The sequence below is a fragment of the Gopherus evgoodei genome, chromosome 8 (assembly GCF_007399415.2).
Source record: "Gopherus evgoodei ecotype Sinaloan lineage chromosome 8, rGopEvg1_v1.p, whole genome shotgun sequence".
NCBI classification, from domain to species: domain Eukaryota; kingdom Metazoa; phylum Chordata; order Testudines; family Testudinidae; genus Gopherus; species Gopherus evgoodei.
The window spans coordinates 94,463,946-94,489,322 of NC_044329.1; the positions used below are offsets into that span (position 1 = coordinate 94,463,946).

The window sequence follows — 25,377 nt, forward strand, 5'->3', positions numbered from 1 at the left end:
TATAATAAACTTTTTCCAGAGAAATAACAAAAAAAAAAAAAAAAAGAAGAGAGCCATTAGAATAAATCTTGGGGACAAACTAATACGCTATGCCCATATCTTGCAGTGTTAAAGTTATAAACTAGTGCAACTCATTTCTCATGGACAAACTTAGGCCTACTCAGTTTCCTGGTCTATTGGTTGGCATATATCATACCACTTAGTGAAAACTAGATCATATAGCAGCATTTTTTTTTTTTTGGCAGACAGCACAAGTATATATTTAACCTTCAGGATTTTTTCTTTTTCTATGTTTATTAATACTGGAAATGTTGTCTTCACATTTGAGCTTTTCAGTGTAAATATTTTCCACGTTACTCACTGATTCCCCATGGGGTCAAAGTCTGCATTTAGGGTTTTTATTTCTCAGAGAAAATAAAAAAGTTGCTATGTAGAGCTTTCGCAAGGAAAAGGGTGTTGTGGAGCAATGGAGCAGTATGTTGCATATGTACATGGATTTGGGAGTAGGTGGGAGGGAATTGTGACAGGTTAGAGAGACTTGACAAAGTATATCAGAGGGATAGCCGTGTTAGTCTGGATCTGTAAAAAGCGACAAAGAGTCCCGTGGCACCTTATAGACTATCAGACGTATTGCAGCATAAGCCTTCTTGGGTGAATACCCACTTCGTCACACGCATGTGAAGTTTGAGAATCTGAGGAAGTGGGTATTCACCCACGAAAGCTTATGCTCCAATAGGTCTGTTAGTCTACAAGGTGCCACGGGATTCTTTGTTGCTTTTGACAAAGAGTATATCTAAATCTGCATCATTGATTAGGATTCCCAGATCACATCAGCAATACTTTATAGCATGAAAACTAAAGTTTATTCCAGCAGACTTCACCTTTTACAGAAAGTTCTTTTCCACCCTGACGCTGGCTGTAACTGCATTACCAGAACCGTAAACTCCAGTAAACCCAAGAAGTTGTTCTAGACATTGTACTATCCTCTAACTGGGCACAGCACCAAGACGGCACAGAGAAACAAAATGAACAACAATATTAAATTCTTGATCCTCTACATAAGATGGTTAATCAGCTTCTTTGGAACGGACAGGCCGGATTTTGCTGGAAACCAGAGTGTAAACATAGGGCCAGATTTTGTTGGTCTCTGTCCCAGAAAATGAGTGTAGGACACCTCTGCTCCTGAAAAATATAAGTAAGATTAGAAATCAGTATAACGGATTGAAAATTCTGGAACACATTAGGACTATGCAGTGTCTATGATCCTTTGCTTTCACATGCAAAGGAGCATAACCAACAAAAATGAATGTAGCTCTCGAATAAACATTCTAGATTGCAGGTCAAGTTTCGGGTCAAATTTTTGGTAAGCGCCATGTAATTGTCAGTAGAAAAAAAAGCCGATTATGCTTAATGTTCATCTAATCTACTCGTTGATTCTTCACTTCTTAGGGTATGTCTACATTGCAGCTGCGAGGTGTAATTCCCAGCTCAGGTAGCTGTACATGTGCTACAAATAGCAGCGTGGCTGCAGCAGGAAGGGCGGCAGTTTGGGGTACCTGCTCAAGGATGTACCTAGGATCTTGGACGAGATGTACATTTTATATACAAGAGACTTATCCAGTCTGTCCTTCTGTAGTGCAGCTTTGCTCATTATAGTCTATTTCCTAGCTCATTATAATGGATGTGTCATCAGAGGAACAACTGCAAGGTAAAAGCCTTAAACTCAGACTTAAAACATGTAAAGTGAAGCGCATGTGTTACAAGCTTCAGTGGGACTACTCACACGCTTAAGCTCCTGGGTGACTTAGGGCCTCAATCCCTTGTACTTCATGTCCCTTTCATTCCATATGACTAATTTCAACTTTTAAAATGTTACCGAATGCTGCATTGCTTTCAAATGTTCAGTCTCAATCACTAGATCGTTAGCACAGAGCTGAAAGCAAGGCACAGAAAGTACTACAAAACATGCCCCAAAATAATCACAGCATAGGCAAGAACACGACCAAATTCTCTTAAGAGCCAGTCCTACAAATATTTAAGCATATGAATAATCTTACTCATGCGATTAGCCCTATTACATCAGGCTCCAAATGTTTACTGGTACAGAACAATAAAATGAAAAAAATTACAGGGAAGGAAGCTGTATCTGGTGAGTCACATTCAAAATGTTAGTGGAGTAAGTTCTTCCAAACTTCTTGAGAGACTTTTTTTTGTACGCCGTACACCAACGTCTGGTTTGCTAGTGCACATATAAATATGGAGGGTTGAGACAGTCCTTTCCACTTTCCCCGTTGTTCACGAGATAAAACTGTATGTGAAGGCAGCTGGTGTGCTGAGAACGCTGCCTAGCATGCTGAAACCATACCCATCTGTTGTCTCTCATCTTATATTTAGATTGTAAGCTCTTTGGGACAAGGGAGTATCTTTGTGGTGTTTGTACAGCCCCTAGCACAAAGGCGTCCCGACCCATGACTGGGGCTCCAAGGCACTACAACAATACAAATAATTCATGAGTCTGTTTTAACTCTTAAAGAAAGCTGTTGTGGTCTTTGTGCCTGGAACATGCTGCCAGTAAGTAACTAACCTCCATTTATCTGGAGTCTTAAAACTGATTTTCTGCTACACTTTTATGCACAGGTTTGGTTTTGTTGTATCTCTAAGCTTTTCTCTTTCTCACTGTCCAGTGCTTTGAGAGGCTCTACCTAAAGAAGTTAAAAGAATCAGAAATGTTAATTTTAAAATCTTCCAGCTTCAATCAAACACACAGCATCCTTAAGAGACAGGTGGGGATCTTTCCATTTTACAGATGGCTCCATTCCTGCGCTCCAGTCAACAGATCACAATTCCTCTCATAAACATCTGCTTACAGATACATGGCTATTTCAATCATGTGATTCCACCAGCACAATCTAAAGCTGACAGCTGAGGTGATCACAAAAAAAGGGGGGGGGGGGAAGCTAGACAGAAAGCGCCTTTAAAAAAAAATCTAGATTAAAAACCATGCATACAATTCTATTCTCTTAGAGACACATGTAATAATTGTATTCTTTATCATTTAGGCTGCACCCTAAACCTGTTAGCCACTTTCTAAACACAACACTATGTGCACTGAAAAGAGTCAACTGTTCTTACGCAGCAGATTAAGCATAACAGAGAAATGGTGAATCTCTCTCTAATTAAATTTAACAGGAAAATTAGCCTCATCCCCTGAGCTGAACCCAAGGAAGGCTCTGCTTTGGGCTGAAAAGAAAGAGGAGACAGAGCACAGAATCTAGCTAACCAGTGGCAGCAGAGGAGAAAGAAAGGCAAAGGAATCACATCTCACTGCCTGAGGTCTGGGCTACTATAGGGGTTGAAACAGGCCTTGGCATACGGTACAGCAGCCCTTGGGTGTGTTCTAATTTAAGGCAGCTTCACCAGGGCTGCTCTGCAGCCCAGAATCCCCATAGCAGCAAGCACAACAGGTACATCATTTCTGCTCCCGTCCTCACCCCTTCCACTACCCCTACACCGCTCCTGCCCTGGAAGAGTTCTTTGGCCCACTGCAGCTCTTTACACTTGCTATATGCCACTCAAGTGGGGCCCTGAATCCAGCCCCAAAAGGTATAGCATATGGCTGATGATTACGGCCAGGCAAAAATCTTAACACATACGCAATTTTACTTGGGAGAGGCCACCTCAAGATATCCCTGAGCAAGCCAAGAACAGACTTGTGGAGATGAAAACTTAACACTTATTTTTACAGGCACAGTCTGTATTACTTGTGTGCATTCAAACTCACTTATATAATTCTATTACTGGCTTTGCAGCATCTTTGTATTTTCTTAGCCTAGCAGCAACAGCATCAGGTTTATCATCCTCCCGTTGGATTAATGGTTCACCCGTGATGTCATCGATCCCCTGTGTACAAGACAAACAATACATCATGAACACTGTGCCAGATTAAACCAGTGCCACACAGTGAGCCATGGGGGTTACATGGGTGTAACAGAGGATAGAATTTGGCCAGCTATAAAGAACTTGCATTCATGTAAGAGGATATCACTGAAAGACAGTTTACTTACTACAATATATATAGTAGATAAAAATCTGAGGAAAAGGGATAATTAACATTGATCTACGACACTAGTACCAGTTACTGTAAAACACCTTGTATTTTCCCTTGATAACAATGGCATCTGTGTGCTAGCTTGCATAACTCCCAGGATAATCACTTGTGCCGTGACTGCACAATAAAACACTGTGGTATTCTGGACCACAGTAATTACAGTAGGACATTTTCTTACACCATGATTAACATAAATCTTATTTTCCTAAATAAATCTTGTCTGACTGGAAACAACCTTGCACACAATCTTTCAGCTGTCCTCTTAAGGCCCCTGAGCATGAAGAACCTAACTAGTTTTCTAAAACTCATCTACCAAGAAGAATTCAAACTCCCATGCATTCACTACTTATTAGAGTAGAACAGGATTTCTCCCCCTAATATTTTTAAAAAGACTAATAAGCCGTTCTTGAACGGAGACATCTTCACTGATCTAGAAGTAGATTTAAATTTTCTCCAGCTAAATTAGTTTTCAATGGGGTAAATTCTCTTACATGTACATGAGGTGGGTTGAACTCCATATTATAAACTCTTCCACTAGCTGGATGAATCCAACGAGCGCTTAGACGATCTTTTAGCGTCTCGAATGGAATGTTTAAATTGATCACTAGATCCAGTTCACAGAGTCTGTCAAGTGCTTCAGCTTGCACCAGTGTCCTAGGAAAACCTGAATGGGGGGGGGGGAGAGAGAGGAAAAAAAACACCACATGAATTAACAAAGGACACTAATATTTATTGGATGGTGAAGAACAGTTTCACAATATCAGCGGTGGTGTTGAAAAACCGCCAGACGTCTGTTACAGCAAAAGCATTAAGTATCTGAGGCTTTGAACAGATGTACACTTAAAACAAACTAACACAAACACAAGAATTTACACTCCATGCCTTAGCCCACTTTGTTGCATGCACGGTATCCGTTAATTGTTGAATACAAGTTGATACAAGGTATGTTCACCTTTAAAGCTTCATATAACCACCCAGTGTACCCAAGTTCTTAACTGCTGACTTGACTGACTACCTGCGAATAGCTCTGAAGTACAATGATTAGAATGCTGGGACTCAGATCGGGGATCAATTCTCAGCACTGTATCAGTGACATCTCGGCCAAGTCTCTGCGCCACCAGATTCCCTGGTACTAAACACAATCTTGGACTTGTAGCAATTTTCCACTGACAGGAGTGGGTAGGTCAAGTTTCGGAAACAGAAGGCTTCCTGCCTTTAAGGCTGGGAAGGAAGGCATTCCAGACTCTCCCCTCTATGGCCTACCCAAGAAGGATTGTTGAAAGAACCTGAAAGGACAAAAGAGACTAGAAAGGTAGGGGGTGAGTCCAGATTGGGACAGGAGTCCAGTCTGTAAGAAATAACTAGAACACTGAGCTACAGAAACTCTACATCCTGCCTAATTCAACATTTAGGGTGAAAATTTACATTTTTGTAACCTGTTTCTTTAGTGAATCAAGCTTAGTTTGGGTGTTCCGTTTTATTTGCTCAGTCATCTGCTTTATCCTGTTTGCTACCCCTTTAACCACTTAATCTGCCTTTTTATAGTTAGTAAAATGTGTTTTGTTTATTATTAAACCCAGTTTCTGTAATTTCTAATGGAGCAGGGAGGAAGAGTTGTGCATATCTTCCTCCACATTGAGGGAGGGGGCGAATTTATGAGCTTATGTTATATAGATTTCTCTGCAGCGCAAGACAAAATACCTTTGGGTCTGCACTCCAAGGGAGGTGGGCACCTGAGTGCTGGGGCAAGTCCCTTAAGCTGAGTCTTTCCAGAGCAGATCTCAGTGTCTGTGTCTTTCTGCAGTGGGGTGTGGCCCTGCCTGCGTGTGTGCTAGGGGAGGCTTAAGAGCCTGGCTCAGCAAGAGTGGTTACAGGGGGCCCAGGCTGGCAGAACAGGGAGTCTCAGTGGTATCTCAGCACATCAGGTGGCATCCTGGAGGGGGCAACCTGTCACAGGTATGATAGCAACAGATTGTGCTAAACTGCATGTATTAAGAGAGAAGTTCCACAGGCAGCAATTATCTGCTTAGCTGTGTGATGCTGTGATTAGAGATGGGTCCAAATTGCATTGTTAAGACATAGAGCCGATGTTTTCCAAGTTTTAGGGGCAGTCAGATCTACATTTTTGAGTCAGATCACTCTATCTGAGATTATGCATGTATAAGCACTTCCAAGACCTGCCACTCCTGGAAGAATGCAGGATCAAGGGGAGAGCAAGATGCAGTTTAGGGCTAGTTGTGTTATAATTTCACCTTGATTGTAAGAGTGTATGAAATGTGCATAGCAACACATTCTGAGGCACATGTCATGTATTTTGTTGCAGTTCACATTTCCTAGAACTAAAAGCCACAGAGAATAAAAAAGTCTTCCTAGCTTCTAGTGTATTGCTTGTTAGTGTAGATGCATTCTTCCATCTACCGAAGTGACACCGTCACAGGAAGATACAAAATCCAAAAGCACATGTAAACGTGCAGGGGTTTGGGGGAGGGAAGAGGTGCGGGGATAAAGGGGAGAGTCCCTGTAGTCAGGGCCGGCGCTACCATTTTAGGCAGCCTAGGCAATTGCCTAGGGCGCCAGAATAAATGGTGGGCACCGTTTTGCCGGAGGGGGCGGCAGGCGGCTCCGGTGGAGCTGCCGCAGTCATGCCTGCGGACGGTCGGCTGCTCGCGCAGCTCCGGTGGACCTCCCACAGGCACCACTGCGGCAGCTCCAGCGGAGCCGCGGGACCAGCGCGCGGGGCAGCGAAATTGCCGTCTGCCTAGGGCGCTCAAACCCCTAGCGCCGGTCCTGCCTGTAGTAGCCAAGTTCTATAAAAAACAGTTCACTTGATAGCATATGTAATGTATTGGTGGCAAGTACAGATATGGGATTTAATACAACAGTTAAGGATATACTGCTAATTCACTCTCGATCGAAGTAGATTGTAAATCCCATCCTGTGATGAGTACTGGAAGCTGACCGGAGCCAGCACTCTGATCACTTGGGCATCAATCTGGTCCCCTGGAGGAGGCTGTTTGGGGATGTGCAAGCTAACAGGCTGATCAGGCTGAATGAGACAATTAGTCCATCAGCTGAGGGATGTAAGCAGACACAGGAAGGAGTTCCTGGGGGAAGAGGACCTGGGCTAGATGACCCCAGAGATCTCAGCTAAGGGAGGCCTCTGTTCCTCTCTGGTCCAGTGAGAAAGAGCTAAAAGGTAGAGAAGCACTGTAAATACTTTGCTGCGTGAGACTGTATTGGTGTTGGTGATAGCAGTGTAAATAAATCACAAACATTTGCCACTTACTAGACAGCCTGAGAGGTGTCCGGGAATACGTCGACGTTGCAATTAGACACCTGTGGCTGGCCCATGTCAGCTGACATGGGCTAAGGGATTGTTTAATTGCAGGGCGAATGTTCATGGTTGGGCTACAGCTCGAGCTCTGGGACCCCCTGAGCCAACCCTGAACATCTACCCTGCAATTAAACAACCCCAAGCCAGAGTCAGCTGACATGGACCAGCCACAGGAATGTAACTGTAGCACTGACATACCCTGGGGTATCAGAGGACAGGGATGGAGCATGCCCCCTTGTTACACACCCTTGTAACTTCCTATGGGTTAGTAAGTAATAATATAGGATTTAGTACAGAGGTGCTGTGCAAAGCATGCATTATACACAGTAAACTGCTTTTTCTATATGACTCACCAACTGCTACAGTGATTCTCACCCAAACTACTAAGTAAATTTGCCACCATCATTCTGAAGGGGGAAAAAAAGGAAGAGATTCTCCAAGCACTAACAGGTGTATGAGTGCTTGGAGAATTTGCCCAGAGTAAGATGGAATGGATGATAGTGTGGCTGTGGGAAAAACATGGCTGGAATTATGAAACGAATCTTTAATTGAAAAACAAATCCAGGAAGCATGTTGAGAAGCCATCAGATCCCATATTTCAGGGTTTAATCAAGTGTTTAAAATATACATGCTGCTTAGTTTTGCACAAGGGGTGCAGAGGATACTGTAGTGAGATGGTTTCTACAGCCATCACCAACTCCTTGAAATCCCTACTCCCATCTCATATTCTTACAAAAGATATCACAAAGGAGGGGGTAGGGTATCAGACACCAATAGCAAGAAAACATTTCGGAAGGGCAGATGGGGCTTCTCAAGCAGTTTAGGATGAGCATCATTGAGTGCTATATTTTGCTTTGAATAATCAAGTGTCCAATATAATGGTATCTATCGAGGGCAAACTGTGTATAATGCAAAATTACCTCCAATGTTGGTGTCAATAAGCCCAGTCATTCCAGGCCAGGCTTTCACCCACCTGCTCACAGAGGGACAATTTCTTATTGTTTTCTCCAAGCTCAGTACTACCACAGACACTCAGTGCCCCATGGCACAGCAAGAATCTAAGTACCTCCAAAAAAACCCCAAAACAGTTATGTACCGTGCTCCAGCAGTTACCAAGCACTGGATGATTTGAGATTATAACCTCCACTATTCCCGACATTTACAGAGAGGTCAGCCAGGGACACCCGAACCTGGATGCATCACATCTAGAAGCCTTCCCGCATGTACAAGAAATCAGCTGCTCCTCACCTTGCATATCTGCCAGTAACCCAAAGGAATACTCTGTATCCCTCCCTGCTCAAGATCAGAGGGAATTCTCTAGCGCTATCCCTCCCAGCCAGAGGGAATGCTAAAGCCTGCTACTCTCACCACCCAACAGTAATGATATGCTCCAGTAAAAACCAGTTATGAATATCTATCTCCCTGGACACCTCAGATCTGCAACAAATTTGTACAGCTACGTCACGCTGGAGTTTGTATTCTCCAGATACAGAGTGACATTTACTCCATTCAGTTTTTATTGAATCAACACACAAAATAGTGTACCTTTACTACAATTCACTTTGTTTGGAGAACGGCTCCCGGCACCTGCTCCAAAGCCAGCTATTTTTTCTGCTTTGTAGGGCATGTTTTCATCACTAGCGCCTTTCTTTTTGTGGTAGCCAGAGAGACAGGAACTGGGCATGTTAAATCCAGGGCCAAGGTCATTCAGACCTTAAGGGCTGTTTTGCAGCATCAGAACCAATGAAAACAGTCCAAAAGAAAGTCTGGTTTTGTGATTTGCTCCAGGATGGCATTTTGAGCCTAACTAGGGTTACCAGATGTCCCGTTTTTATAGGGACAGTTCCGATTTTTGGGTATTTTTCTTATATAGGCTCCTGTTACCCCCAACCCCTGTCCCGATTTGCTGTCTGGTCATCTTAAGCCTAAGAGTCAAGTCAGCTGTTTGTTCTGTCACAACAGCATAGACTAGGAAAGCCAAAACGTTGCATTGTGGCAAAGTGGTGAAAGTCAGAAGCCCAGAAGTACCCTAGGCTACACCAAAATCAATATTGTGTACACACCCTTACTCTTCACACCTGTATTTAAAGCCAGGAGCTGCAACAATTCTAGAACACCAGTACGACAGATTACCTAGAGTACAGTGACCGTATAGTACAGGGCAAGAAGAGTCCACTCCCTAAAATGCACTTGGGCCAAGGACAGGCATGAAAGGGAGGGAAGCAAGGATCTCTGCCCAGCTGCTTGAACACCTTTGTGATGTCATAGGCTGAGCTGCCTCAGTTATATTAATTCATGTGTATGTTTAAGCCCTTCAATTCTTCTCATTATTTTGTCTCCACTAGTTCCTGTGGCGAGGGGTTCCACAGGCTAGGTATATGCTACGCAGTGTACTGCAGTCTTCGTAAAGCTTACTACCTGAATTTCATCATTCAGGAGGAGTCTCCTTGGGAGCACAATACTCATACCAATGGCATGACTGCTCTTGGTCTCCACTTCCCTGGAAAGCTATATTGGTAGTTAAAACCCAAGGGAGGGAGACCGGTGCACTTGTCAATATATTTACTCCCTCCAGGGGAACAGAGAACTCTTTAAATGCTCTCTTTTCTGACTTGTGCAAGTGGGTGACACACACACACACGTGTGTGTGTGTGTGTGTGTGTGTGTGTGTGTTTTAATGGAGGAAGAGAAAAAGCAACAAAGGCAGAAAGCAGAGAAAAGGAAGAAGGAGAGAATGGGAACACAGGGATTTTGTTAAGGGGCCTCAAGACTTTCTAGCATCCCCCAGGCCAGAGGCAACATGGGATACTGGAGACATACATCCCCCATTCTTTCCTGCCTGGACCTGGCAACAGGACAGTTTTGTACCTCCGTTTGCAGCAGCGTTGCTTGATCTAGCCATCCAGGTATTCTTATTGATTTGATCACGCTCATATCTGTCCTCCAGTCACTTGTTTGCACCAGCAACATAGCAGGATTTCAGTGCCTGGAGCATCAGCACCAGAATTTGAGATTGAAGTCAATCTCTGTGGTGCAGCTAAGGCAAGCAGAGAAGGAGCACAAGAAAGGGAAGCAGCAGAGACAAGGTAGTAGCAGAGGAAAGACACTAAAGGCAGCTAGAAGAGACTCAGAAATACACATTTTAAAAAGTTAAATTTATGTTTGTACGGCAGCCTTGTCTGGGTCCATAAATTCTCTAAGTGTCAATCAAAGCCACTGCAAGAGAAACAAGAGCCTGCAGTTCAGACCATTGGTGTTCTTCATAAGGAAGCAAGATGATCATTTACACAAGTACCACAAACCATTCCAGTCACTTCATGGCAACACGGGCCACCACTGGTTGCTTTATTTGGAGAGACAGGAACGCATCAAAACCCAAAGAGTTCTGGCAATGCTTTATGTGTTTTTCCATGAACAGCAACATTTCAGTACAGAAATGATAAACGTGCAATGCCCATGTATTAATGAGGTGTAGGTCCGAGTTCTAGTTTAATGATGGCCAAATTCTGGGATTCCCAGATTAAGGAACTACCAGAAGGCGCAAATGGTTATGCCCACCAGAAAAGGTCGTATCTCTAGGGAATGCTCTGAACAGAGTTCAGTTCTAGCGTGGGCCCCAATCCCCGGAATATGCATTTATAAACAAACAGCTAATTAGAATGTAAATGAACAAGTGGTTGCTTATATTGTGCTCATTACCATGCAGTCTGAATGCCTCTCCATTAGCCAATTTTTACCTTTAAGTTAATTAGAGATGCTCAGAAATGTTTCTTCTAAGTTTCAAAGAAAGAAATGGAACTTTTGCAAGTTGGATGGAATTCACATCCACTTACTAGCAGAGCAGTGGGCTTGAGTGTAAGTAAAATCAAATATTTAGTTCAACATATGAAAGACTAAATGCAAGCAACAGTGGAGACTAGGGGCACCACAGATTTTAAAACTACACTCACTCTGATAAAACAATTCATATTTCAGGCCTGATATTTACAAAAGGCCGCTATCTGGACTCCAATTTTGTCACATTTAGACATCCTGCTACTTGATTCTGGATGTAAAACTGGGGGCTCAATTATTTGCAGGAACAAAAACTCATCTTTACAACCAAGATGGCGATAAAAAAACCAAAGCTAATTGTGTTCAAAGTGTTTTTAAAGCTTCTGATTAGCATACATGATGCATGGTGTGACAAAGTTCCTCTTCTACCTTGGTGGGTCCTGCGCTTATTGGCAGATTTGCTCACCTGTGATCTTCCCCACAGTCTGGATCAATTCCTCCTGTGTCTGATCAGGAGTTGGGAGATTTGGGGGGAACCCGGGCCTGCCCTCTACCCCGGGTTCCAGCCCAGGGGCCTGTGGATCGCACAGGGACACTGTGTCTATAGTGTCTCCTGTAACAGCTGCGTGACAGTTACAACTCCCTGGGCTACTTCCCCATGGCCTCCTCCAAACACCTTCTTTATCCTCACCACAGGACCTTCCTCCTCGTGTCTGATAATGCTTGTACTCCTTAGTCCTCCAGCAGCACAGCCTCTCACTCTCAGCTCCTTGTGCCTCTTGCTCCCAGCTCCTCACACGCACTTCCTCTCCTCTAGCTCTCCCTCGCTGACTGGAGTGAGCTCCTTTTTAAACCCAGTTGCCCTGATTAGCCTGCCTTGATTGGCTGCAGGTGTTCTAATCAGCCTGTCTGCCTTAATTGGTTCTAGCAGGTTCCTGTTTACTCCAGTGCAGCCTCTGCTCTGGTCACTCAGGGAACAGAAAACTTCTCAGCCAGTGACTAGTATATTTGCCCTCTACCAAACTCCTGTACCACACTGGCCTGGGTCTGTCACAATGGTTGATACATCACATGTCTCCAAACAAGAAACAACAAGTGATTTATCTTGGCTTGTGTCCAGTCACTCCCATGCACCGGTTGTTTCATGTCTTGATTTGGAACGGCAGCGTGAGAGACTGTTTGCTGCATAAAGCTGGTCTAAGTCAAGGATTCTGACATACCTTCCCAGAGGAGACTGGCCAGACATATGCGCACTGCTCCTCACAGGAGTGGAAAGAAGAGGGAACAAGGTAGGGGCTTGTACATCTTCCCTTCACCCTTCCCCTCTTCCTCAGCACGGAGGGTCACCAGCAGTGACTTCTCTCTCCCCATGAGCTAAGAGAACTGTGACAATGAGCCCCTCAAGGTTCATGGGATTTCTGGTGGCCACAGCCCATAGTGTGAAAACTGCTGATACTGGGCAACAGAGACCTGACTGTTAAGGACCGAAAGAACCCACAGGGGAGGAGGCAGCGGCAGGGCAAATGGTGACTGCAGACATGCTCGGTAGCAGTTTGCTCTATGACACATTATACTAGGCCCTGTTCCACACTGCCCGACTACCATGATGGTGATGTAAAACCCCTTCCATCAGAGTGACAGTATGTTGAGTGGAGCTTCTGACCTCTTGCTTAAATTAACAAAATCTTTCCTCAGTACCTGAGATCTCTTGCAAGTAGGATCAGGGTTTCATTTTCAGAAGCATGAGTCTTTAAGTGAACAGCTCTGTCCTTAAAAGCACTCAGAAGTGGTTTTGCTTTCTCCTTCACCCCTCTCTAGCTGCTAAAAATATTGAAAAGCTGTGCTTGGTTTTATTTGTTTTTCCTGTGAAATCGTTCCTGGGAAAGTAAGGTCTTACTCAAAGAAATAGGCTTCAGGAGGTTGAAGCAGACTGGGATTTTCAATCCACAACGAGCTACCAGAGCAGATGGAAACAAGATTATTGCAGTTTACTTACCGTCAAGTAGCCAATGCTGAGACTGCTTTTTCTCCAGCTCCATCATCATGACACTGGTGATGACATGATCCGGTACCAAAAGCCCTCGCTCTAAATACTGCTTTGCCAAGACACCAACTTCTATTAAAGAAAAAAACACATTTTTTTTGTTTTGTTTTTAATTGAAAACCACCACCACACCTTAAAATTTCTCTTTGATAACACTAATAGAGAAACCCCTCCCTAGCCTCCTTTTTGTTCATTAGCTTTGTTGGGAACACTTCCTTGTTACTGGTGTTCAGGGACATTTAACAGTGCTGTGGGAAAACCTAATTTGCCAGCTGCAAAGTTGTAGGCTAGGGAATAAGAGAGTGAGGCTGCCTTGAGGCGCAAAAGCAGCCATGAAAGTGCCAAGTGATTGTTGGCAGCCTTTTCTTCAATTGATTGGGTGAAAGGATGCTGTATAGATTCTTGATTAGTGGACAGCAGAACACAGAAGTGCATTTGTGCTAATTTTTGCAATGCTGGATGTATATGCAGAATTTTAAGAGGGACACTCTGCCAGTGTTGACCCCAAAAACTTAAATATTACATATTTATTTTATTTTACAAATGACTCCCTCCCTGAAAGAGTTTTTTTCTAAAGGAAAAGTATCCTTCCCACTGCATCTGCAGCGTACAAGTTAATGTAAGAACCAAAAAACAAAAATGGCCAATAAGTGAAATGATTCTGTTGAGTCATCAAGGCTCAGTGAAATCAGACTAATAATAAGCCAAAAATAAGACTAATTTTTAAAACTCTGTTTTAATAATGTTACATTATTGTTAAACACAGGTAGTGATATTTAAAAGTTACTATTAAACATTTATATTATGGTGGTGCTTAGGCGAACCAGATCAGGGCCCTATTATGCTAGGCGCTGTGCAAGTAGACTATGAATTTAAACCTTTTTCTATAGGCACAAGTTTACGCATGACCATTGCAATCCCTCAGAGAATGGATTTTCAACAGAGTAGTACAGGGATGATAGCAGAGGCTCCCATGGGTGTGAAAAATAATTAGAGCACTGGAACACTGCACAGACAATCTGAACAGTGCTGGTAATTTTAGTAGGGTTAAACCTGTCTGAGAGTTTCTCTAATCCTATTCTCCCCCCCACAAAAAAAAATTAAGGGTTAAAGTAGTGTAAAAAATGTGCACCATCCTTTACATAGGACTTCAGAGACAGGAATTCTCACAAAAGTCTGCACACAAAAACACTAACAAAGTTAAACACGGTTCATCAAAACCCTGAACCCACACTTGAGCATTTGCACAAAGCATTTTGCTATTGTTACTGAATACAGAACATTGCTTTCTAGCCAAGTTTTTCTAGACCAAGAGCTTGAACTTGGAATGTGTATTTCTTCTCTGTTTGAATATATACACACCCAGGAATGAATAATTTTAACTACTTTTGCAAACTTACTGTTATACGCTTCAGAAATCTCAAGAATTAGCTTAATTTTTTTTAAATCCAGTGCTCATTTTCAAAGTCCATAGTTGTACCAGTGCAGTTAGGATAATTAAATCTTAAAACAGTCTTGCAATAGCCAAAGTCACTCAAACAGCCATCACCTACATACAATTAGATCTATAACAAGAACTTTTTATTACTGTTATTGCAAATTTGAGTACAACATTTTCTGCTTCAGTAGGGAATGCTGTTTTTTCAACTAAGTATCACAGCCTCATAGGAAATGTCAGAATCAGATGGAATAGAGGGTGGTTAAGGCACCAAAGTGGAACCCCAAAATGTCTAAGTTTAACTCTAGCTCTGCTACAGACTTCCTGTGCAGCCTTGCCCTAGTCACTTAATTTATCTGATTCAGTTCCCCATGTGAATAATATCCCTTAAGACACAGGGTGCTGGCAGTTATACAATATTAAGAACTGTAAAAAGTATCACTTCTTATAACAGGAATTTCATAATTAGAATAAAAGTGCATCTCCTCCTAACCCATATTTCATTGGCTTGAACTGCCTAAGCAACAGCTGCCAACTTTAACTAATATTTTCTGGAACATCTACCAACTTTTGATCAACTCACCTGTTAATTTTCCAGTGAGGCAAGTGTGTACAATAACCATGCTCAAAGGTCCTTAACTAGTTTTTTTTAAAATGGTGTGAAGTACATGCAAGGTGGAAAGCTATCCCTTGACTTCAGTGCTAGTGTAACTATCACAATTCAAGTACCCCTTTTAAAGGAGGTGCCCTTACCAGCCTTGAGCTGCAGCAGTGTGTCCCTGCAGGAGTTTGGGCCTTTGATGTTTTTACCTTTTACTGGGTAGGAGAATGTGTATACCACACAGTTCTCTGTCACGGACAGGCTGCAAAATTAATTCATCTGCAAACAGCTGCCTCTGGAAACACAAATCATCTCCACTAGATTCCACCAACCCACGAACAGAGGTTCTTCAGAAACTTCATTTTCCTAATTGTGGCAAAACACTATGCCCCAAAACCAACCACACACGAGCTCAAACACAGATTGAATCTTACTGAGAATTAAGTGCAATCATCTCAAGAGCTCCATATTTTTTCAATCCTATGCACTTAGAGAGTTTAAAACCTGACATTTAAAATAGACAGAGTAATCTCTCAGCGAGCAACACATTTCATCTTATGATCTGAAATAGGGCACAGGTTAAAGATTTTTAACCAGTTAATACAATACTCAATCTATTTTTATCATTTTCTTTGGGTAGCATACACAAGCTTGTGTGGATGAAGACACATTTGACTAATGCAAATATATTTAATGCTGTCCAATAAGACCTCCACTGGGAACTATGTCCGGCACTTGCAGGAGAATGGGCTCTATGGAGAAGGTTGCTCTCATCGACTGCTGGAACAAACTGATGCGCTGCAGTCAGTCCATCTATAAATCTCACAACAGAGCTAGGACTAGAATTCTACTCCTTCAGTTCCATTTACACAGGACTCAGAACTAATAAGGGGACAGAGAAGAAGAAGACAGAGAATGACACTTATTTAGCTGATGATTCTAACAGCAGCAAGTCCTGTATCCTATCTTTCAGCCAACCTCTAGAGGGCAATGTCTCACATTCACACTCGCCCCCCACAGCACCACGGTATGAATGAAATACTTCACCACGGTTTCCTTCCGTCTTTTTACCAAGTCTCTTCATCTTTTAGTCTTCTGTAGCTTTTACAAAAAAGAGTTTATTCACATGAACAGAATGTGTAGCTGAAGCATTACTGAAAACCTAAACACTAAGTCTGGTACACAGAGTAAAGCAATTCACTCATTTTGCCTCAATATTCTTACCCCCAAAGGATAGCAGTGTTTTCGAGGTTACACATTAAAAATTGGCATTCCCCCTGTTTATTAGTCAGAGGGAAGTTTTTTATCAATTGGCTTGTGACTAATAATTTATCAAATACCCCTGTTTAAAAATCAGCTTTATGAAACAAATGAACGCCAGTTTAAAAAACAGAGGGTTTTTTTTGGATTTCATTTATGCACAAATGGTGTATTTTTATAAAATCTGTCAAAATATTTTTTTTAAAAATCACATTTAATTGTAAGATTACAAAAAGTTGCAATTAATCACAATTTTAAATCGCACCGTTAAGGAATAAAAGAATACCCATTTAAATTTATTACAATGCTGTAAAAAGGATAAAAATCTACCAATCGAAGCACGAAGAAGCATGTGAATGTTTAGCTCTCGCATGTAAATACCTTGCAACAACAGTGACATGTGAACATCTGTTCTGACTTTCTGGTGACATTGTAAATAAGTGAGCAGCATTATCTCCCATAAATCTAAGCAAACTTGTTTGTCTCAGCAATTGGTTGAACAATGAGTAGGCCTGAGTGGACTTTTAGGCTCTAAAGTTTTACCTTTTTTTCCCACGTAACTGCACTCAGAAATAAAGCATAGTAATTCCATCTTTGTAAGCTGCACTTTCATGATAAAGAGATTGCATCTCAGTACTTGAATATGGTGAACCGGAAAATACTATTTCTTTAGTTTATTTCTACAGTGCAAATGTTTGTAATAAAAAATAAATACCAAGTGAGCACTGAACACTTTATATTCTGTGTTGTAATAGAAATCAATATACTTCAAAATGAAAAAAAATTCAAAAAGTATGTTATACATTTAAACAATAATAGAATACTAATTTAACAGTGTGATTAATCACTACTTTTTAAAAATCTAGTTGATTTGTTTTGAGTTAATTGCTTGAGTTAACTAGGATTGACAGCCCTAATTTTTTAAACTAATAAAGCAAGCAAGCCTCAAAAGCCCTCCAAAGAACAACTAGTTAATTAGGACCAATTGTAAGGTTAAAACCCAGACCAAGAAGAATCAGTGCACAGCTTCACAACCCCAGGGAGCAGGAAAGATGGCAACTCTGGGATTCCTACTTCCACCTTGATACAAGCTGGTTCCAGTGAACTCCTCACCCACTTCCATAGAAGAGGCAGTACCACTCTGGCAGCAGCTATCCTACCCACCTGTGCCAGCACAGCAAAGCAAGCAGACTCTTCACAGGTCCACAGCAGGATTCATAATTCGGCCCCTTAGGAGGAACCTTTAAAGAAATCCTAAAGCAATCATAGAATATCAGGGTTGAAAGGGACCTCAAGAGGTCACCTAGTCTAACCCCCTGCTCAAAGCAAGGCCAATCCCCAGACAGATTTTTGCCCCAGATCCCTAAATGGCCCTGCTCAAGGATTGAACTCACAACCCTGGGTTTAGCAGGCCAATGCTCCAAACTACTGATCTATCCCTCCAGACAAGCCCACTAGTTCAACACCTTCAATGAAGAAAGTGGTCGGAAACTTTCCTTCAGGAATGCTAAAATCACAGGTTGATCAAGGATTGCCAATTGTTCTATAAATAGAACAAAATAAGATTGGGCCCTAGAAATATCCTAGAACTGAGATTATTGCTGCCAAGGAACATTAAAAAGACTACATGGATGTCCAATTCCGGCACGTGTGAGTGTAGTCTTTAAAGAAACACTGCGGTAGCTCATCATAATTAATTAGCCTCTTAGAGCTGGTATAGCAACTTCCACCTTTTCATGTTCTCTGTATGTATATACATCTTTTTATTATATGTTCCATTCTATGCATCTGATGAAGTGGGCTGTAACCCACAAAAGCTTATCCTCAAATAAATCTGTTTGTCTCTAAGGGGCCCACAAGTACTCCTGTTCTTTTTCTGTAAGGCAAAAAGTTCACTCAGTGGACTGCAAAGATGAGCCACTGGGCTGAGATTAACGGAGTACTTCTCCTTCTACACAGAAATTTAAAATAGCCTGGAGAAGTCAGCTATTTGCCCATTGTTGTAGTAACAGGGTGAGCCTGTGTAAATACAGAGAGATGACCAGGAGTGACTTTTACAATTGAAGGCAATCCATTTCTGTACTGGAATGGTCACCAGCTGTAATGAATGCACATTGCCACCATTACTGTACTGTCATTCACTTTTCTCCTGCTTCCAAGGTCTCTAAACACATCAGAGGGAAAAACATGTCTTATGCAACCTGTGCATAGGCAACTTGTGGGCATGAACTTTTATCACACCCTTCTGAATGCACATTTTTTGTTACTTGTTCACATGGTCTGCACTAAGCCAAGGGCTTGGCAAGAATGCATTTGTTGCTAGGGAGAGACTCTCCCAGATTCAAAGCACTGCAATTCCTAATACGAACCGGTGTTCATAACAATGTTTATTTACTTAACTTAACCACAAGGGGAAGTTTTCTATACAGATCCCCATTGACTTCAGTGGCAATCTGCCCCCACAGAAGCAGTTGCTGGACTGGGGTCTAGGTCAGTTTCTCAAAAATAAGCCAGATTAGACATGCAAAACCTGTACATTCTTTACTCAACACTGAAGCCGTGGTCACATTCTCGTACCTGGAGCACATACAAGAACCTAGAAGACGCTGCCACTGATTCATAATCTAGTGAAGTTCTGGAGGCCCTTTGTTAAAATTCCGTCGCCACCATTACCTCTGTGAAGGGATGATTTCCTTGCCACTAATGGACTGCTCTGCCTCTCTGGACATTGCTAAGTCATCTCGACCAGATAGAGCGTACCCCTGGCATTCATAAAATTCCTTCTGAAAAGCAAAGGTTACCACCTTTGGAATGAATCTACATTGTGCTGGGTGCCAGATATTTTATATAAACATCTCTACCAAGTCTTCATCCCAGCCTCCTCTGAATTACGTCAATTGATTAGTCTCGCTCTAAAAAGCAGCACATTTTTCAGGAATTAAGTTTATACATTTTCAGGGAAGTTCACTTAAAATGAGCAGCAAAGAATCCTGTGGCACCTTATAGACTAACAGACGTTTTGGAGCATGAGCTTTCGTGGGTGAATACCCACTTCCTCAGATGCATGTAGTGGAAATTTCCAGGGGCAGGTATATATATGCTAGCAAGCAAGCTAGAGATAACGAGGTCAGTTCAATCAGGGAGGATGAGGCCCTGTTCTAGCAGTTGAGGTGTGAAAACCAAGAGAGGAGAAACTGGTTCTGTAGTTGGCAAGCCATAGGATTCTTTGCTGCTTTTACAGATCCAGACTAACACGGCTACCCCTCTGATACTTAAAATGAGGTTACCAAGTAGTATTCTCTCCCTCCTAGGTCATGAGAAAGCACTTTTCTTTAAAGAGGAAAAAATCAATATATTTCCATAGTGATCTTCAAAGTTAACCCAGGGAAAACTGTTGCAGTAACTGAACCTTCCCCTGACCGAGGTTGGGATGAATTACTACTTGTCACAGAACAAACCTAATCCTGAAGTGCTAAGATCTCCTATGAGGTATTTATGGGATTCCCCCATCTCTGTAATATTGTTATTATTTGCATTACAGTAATACCTGAGACTGAGGCCCCACTGTGCTAGGGGTTGTACAGATATATAGTAAGAGTTTATAAGCTAAGCAGACAATTACTGGAGAAATGGAACTGTATTACTCCATTTTACATATGGGGAAAAACGGAAGCATAGTAATTAAGTGACTTAGTCAAGATCACACAAGGAGTCTGTAACAGAGCTAGGAACTGAATCCAGGTCTCCAGAGTCCCAGTCCAGTGCCTGAACCTTCCTCTTCTCCTTCCTCCTCCTCCCTGCCCCCAAACCCCAATGACCTACAAAACCACATCTCACATAATTGATTAATACATCTGTAAGGAACTGGCAGGTCTGATTTCCGAAAGTCCCCAAACTCCACCTCCAAGGACAGATCCCTGGAAGGAGCCAGTAACTTCCTCTCCTTTTTCAGTTTAAATAGAGCTTTTCTAGGTTTATAACAGCATACAGAGCTCTGCTGATTGAAGCCACATGTGTAAATACAGCCCTCCGATACAATGTATTGCCTGAAATGTCAGCTTTATACTCCCACTGACAAAGTTTCAAAGTTAAGTTTCTCATTTCAAATCACCATCCCCATGCTCTAAATATCTAAAATGCAGCTTATTATTTGTAATACTAGAGCATCAACAGATCAGGACCCCATTGTAATAGGTGATATAAGAACAAAGAACAAAAATATGATCCCTGCACGTATACTAATAATAAGAATATAGCAGTAGGGATATATTACCAACCACCTGACTAGGACAGTGATAAGTGACTGTGAAATGCTCAGGGAGATCAGAGAGACTATTAAAATAAAATACTCAACTTAAGTGTATTCCCTAAATAAAAAACATAGTAAGAGAACTAAAAGAGTGCCACCGTGGATAAGCAACAAAGTAAAAGAAGCAGTGAGGAGGCCAAAAGGCATCCTTTAAAAAGTGGAAGTTAAATCCTAGTGAGGAAAATAGAAAGGCGCATAACTTCTGGCAAATGAAGTATAAAAATATAACTAGGACGGCCAAAAAAGAATTTGAAGAACAGCTAGCCAAAGACTCAAAAAGTAATAGCAAAAAAACTTTAAGTACATCAGAAGCAGGAAACCTGCTAAACAATCAGTGGGGCCACTGGACAATCAAAATGTTAAAGGAGCACTCAAGGACAATAAGGGCACTGTGGAGAAACTAAATAAATTCTTTCCAAACTTGAGCCATTCTGTATAGGTGACAAATCTGAAGAACTGTCCTAGATTGAGGTGTCATTACAAGAGGTTTTGGAACAAATTGATAAACTAAACAGCAATAAGTCACCAGGACCAAATGGTATTAGCCCAAGAGTTCTGAAGGAAATTGCAGAACTATTAATTGTAGTCTGTAACCTATCATTTAAATCAGCTTCTATACCAAGTGACTGGAGGATAGCTAATGTGATGTCAATTTTTAAAAAGGGCTCCAGAGGTGATCCCAACAATTACAGGCTGATAAGCCTGACTTCAGTACCGGGCAAACTGGGCTGAAACTATAGTTAGGAACGAAATTGTCAGGCACACAGATGAACATAATTTGTTGGGGAAGAGTCAACATGGTTTTTGTAAAGGGAAATCATGCCTCATCAATCTACTAGAATTCTTTGAGGGGGTCAACAAGCATGTGGACAAGGGTGAATCTAGTGGATATAGTGTACTTAGATATTCAGAAAGCCTTTGACAAGGTCTCTCACCGAAGGCACTTTAGCAAAGTAAGCTGTTAAGGGGTAAGAGGGAAGGTCCTCTCATGGATTGGTAACTGATTAAATGATAGGAAACAAAGGGTAGGAATAAATGGTCTGTTTTCAGAATGGAGAAAGCTAAATAGTGGTGTCTCCTAGGGGTCTGTACTGGGACCAGTCCCATTCAACATATTAATAAATGATCCGGAAAAGGGGGTAAACAGTGAGGTGGCAAAAATTGCAGATGATACAAAACTACTCAAGATAGTTAAGTTCCAGGCAGATTGCGAAGAGCTACAAAAGGATCTCTCTAAAACTGGGTGACTGGGTAACAAAATGGCAGACAAAATTCAATGTTGATAAATGCAAAGTAACGCACATTGGAAAGCATAATCCCAACTATACATATAAAATGAAGGGGTCTAAATTAGCTGTTACCACTCAAGAAAGATTTTGGAGTCATTGTGGATAGTTCTCTGAAAACATCCATTCAATGTGCAGCGGGAGTCAAAAAAGCAAACAGAATGTTAGGCATCATTAAGAAAGGGATAGATAATAAGACAGAACATATCATATTGCCTTTATATAAATCCATGGTATGCCCATATCTTGAATACTGCGTGCAGATGTGGTTGCCCCATCTCAAAAGGGATATATTGGAATTGGAAAAGGTTCAGAAAAGGGCAACAAGAATTATTAGGGGTATGGAACAGCTGTCATCTGAGGAGAGATTCATAAGACTGGGACTTTTCAGCTTGGAAGAGAGACAACTAAGGGGGGAATATGATAGAAGTCTATGAAATCATGACGAGTGTTAAGAAAGTAAATAAGGAAGTGTTATTTATTCCATCTCATAACACAAGAACTAGGGGGCACTGAATGAAATTAATAAGCAGCAGGTTTAAAACAAAAAAAGGAAGTATTTCTTCACACAATGCACAGACAACCTGTGGAACTCTTTGCCAAAGGATGTTGTGAAAGCCAAGACTATAAGAGGTTCAAAAGAGAACTAGATAAATTCATGGAGGATAGGTCCTTCAATGGCTATTAGCCAGGGTGGGCAGGGATGGTATCCCTAGCCTCCATTTCCAGAAGCTGGGAATGAGCGACAGAGAAAGAATCACTTGATGATCACCTGTTCTGTTCACTCCCTCTGGGGCACCTGGTACTGGCCACTGTCAGAAGACAGGATACTGGGCTAGGTGAACCTTTGGTCTGACCCAATATGGCCGTTCTTATCATTTGACTCTGGACTATGCAGAGGCTGCGAATACTGAACTAATGGTTCAGTACTAGCCCAAAGCCAAAAAAGCGTTTCAAAAGCTTGTTAAGGTGGCATGAGAACAATGTAATTACCCAAGATCTAATTTACAAACCCAAGCTCTTGAAATGAATAGTGAAGGACACTGCTCACATAAACAACTCATCCTTAGCAAGTATACAGAAATGCAGATTTCATTTTCCAAAAGGAGGACATAGAAAATACCATTCCACTATGTTTTTCTCTCCAATCATTTGGTTGCTATAGGGTACATCTATATCACAAATTAAGATGGAATTGTAATGCAGGTAGGCACACCTGTGCTAGCTTTACTCTAGCTAGCACAGGTAACAATAGCAGCAAGGACTGTGTTGGCTTTGCTGCCCCAGTAGAAGCCAGCTGGGGACCCTGGGTACATACTCAGGCTGGTAGCCCATGCTGCCACATCTTCACTACCATCATTACCTGCACTAACCATATTAAAGCCTCCATGGGTATACCTTCCTACACTGCAATTACAACTTAACTTGCACTGTAGATGTAGCCAGAGACTCCAGTGTTGCTTTCAAGTAATGGCAGTATGTTAAAGTCATCTTTGCCCTTGAAAACGGTACCCCTCAGCATAGCTCCTTAGCTACCTTCAGGGATGTTTTAAACAACAGAAGGGACTCCCTTCCAGCACTTTCAGTGCATGCCAACTGACCAATGAGTCCAGGCTCCATAACCGAGCCTCCCATGTGACAATTTGGGATTTACCCTCGTTAGAGAAGCTGTGGCCTGTAATAATGTGCAACTTTCACATTCATGTGTTCAAAAGCGAGTTGCATGAGCCACTTTTTAGTCATTGGTCAGATTGCCTTAAAAGGGAAGGGGCAGGGAGCAGTAGCATGAGGCTGGTGTCCCTGGCCACACTAGTGTTCCTGTGGAATGATCAATCCTTAAGAGCATTGACAAAACCTAAGCAGTGCATAAAAATTAAGATTCTTCCCTCATGATTTCCTCAGTATCACTGCCCCATCTCCTGCCTTCATTCACAAGCCAGCCTCCTCCCCCACCCCCAACCAGATCACACATTTGTCAAAGCCAGAGCTGCGGTTACAGGTTTGCTACATTTCTTGCCATTAGATCTTGGGTTTCCAGCCAGGGCTGATGGTATTTAAATGAAAACAAGACAAGAGAGTGAGAAAGTTACTGCTGTATTGGCTCATGGAGAATGTGTTTCCAAACACACAGACTCTAAGAAAGTGTGATCTTCATGGCACAGTTGCTGCAAAGTTCTGGAGTGCCCAGCTGCTAGGAAACTGGCATGGATGAAAAAAAAATACATCACAAAAGTTCTCAAGGAAAAGCCAAATTGGAAGTGTTTTAATTTTTCAACCGCCCTCCAGTTACCTTTCCCATGGCCAGATTTCTCAAGATAAGCTCTTACTTTCCCCTGTACAAAGTAACCTTTTACACGATTTCTTGTTTATATTCATCTAAATTATCTAACGTTAATGAAGAAGAGAGACAGTTAATTCAACACTAGCAACAGTTAACTGTGTACTAAGATGGTTAAATTACAACAATGATGGCCAACTTTCTGAGGCCAGGAGTTGGACTTAGGATTTTAAAGACACCTGAAGTCATCTACCACAAGGGTCTATGCTCCCCTCCTTTTACGTACACAGAGGAGGGCAGAGACGTGTGTGTTCTGGAACCACTGCCATGGCAGGCTACCAGCTTCTTCTAAACCCCTAGAAAGCGCCACACAGGTGATCCACTAAGTAGTCTCAGTCATGTTTATTACAGCAGTACCAATGGAACAATCAAGAATGAGGCCTATTGTGCTAGGTACTGTACCAATATAGGAACAACCAGCCCCTACCCCAAAAAGCTTACAGTCTAAAAACAGACAGATGCAGGTTTGGGACAAGGGATAGCATGCACAAGCACAGTTAAACATGTGATGGCAGCAAATGTCATGTTAGTTCCACAGTTATTTCTTTTTTGGTGGGTTTAGTGTGGAGGGTGACCAGATGTCCCGATTTTATAGGAATAGTCCCGATTTTTGGGTCTTTCTTATATAGGCTTCTATTACCTCCCATCCCGTCCCGATTTTTCAAACTTGCTGTCTGGTCACCCTAGGAGAGTGGATAAGCTAAATGGAAAGAAAAGTGAGGGGAGCGGGGACATTAAAGGGAAGGGTGTATGGGGACAGGATCGAAGAGGGGCAGGTGTGGAGTGAAGTCAAAGTGAGGAAACTATAAGAGAAGATGGGAGAGGGTTAGGCAAACAGCCAATCAGCACAGGGTAGAGAAGTCCAGTCAATGCTGTAGAAAGTTC

The 25,377-nt window shown here is 42.1% G+C and overlaps 1 protein-coding gene across 4 annotated transcripts in view; it reads right to left on the bottom strand.

The window, feature by feature from the left end:
• Nucleotides 1-716: 716 nt before the first annotated feature.
• The window catches only part of AK4 (adenylate kinase 4), a 39,271-nt gene continuing 14,610 nt past the window's right edge, over nt 717-25,377 (bottom strand). For 3 of the 4 annotated variants that reach the window (XM_030571652.1, XM_030571654.1, XM_030571655.1), the window contains 4 exons: nt 13,213-13,332; nt 4,600-4,772; nt 3,782-3,900; nt 717-1,182 (listed from right to left, as the gene is read on the bottom strand). In XM_030571652.1, coding sequence (XP_030427512.1) covers nt 1,068-1,182; nt 3,782-3,900; nt 4,600-4,772; nt 13,213-13,332 — 527 coding nt within the window. In that variant the 3' untranslated portion in view covers nt 717-1,067. Of the gene's footprint in view, nt 1,183-2,584; nt 2,703-3,781; nt 3,901-4,599; nt 4,773-13,212; nt 13,333-25,377 lie in introns of all 4 variants that reach the window. The other variant, XR_004001512.1, reaches the window with a different exon arrangement.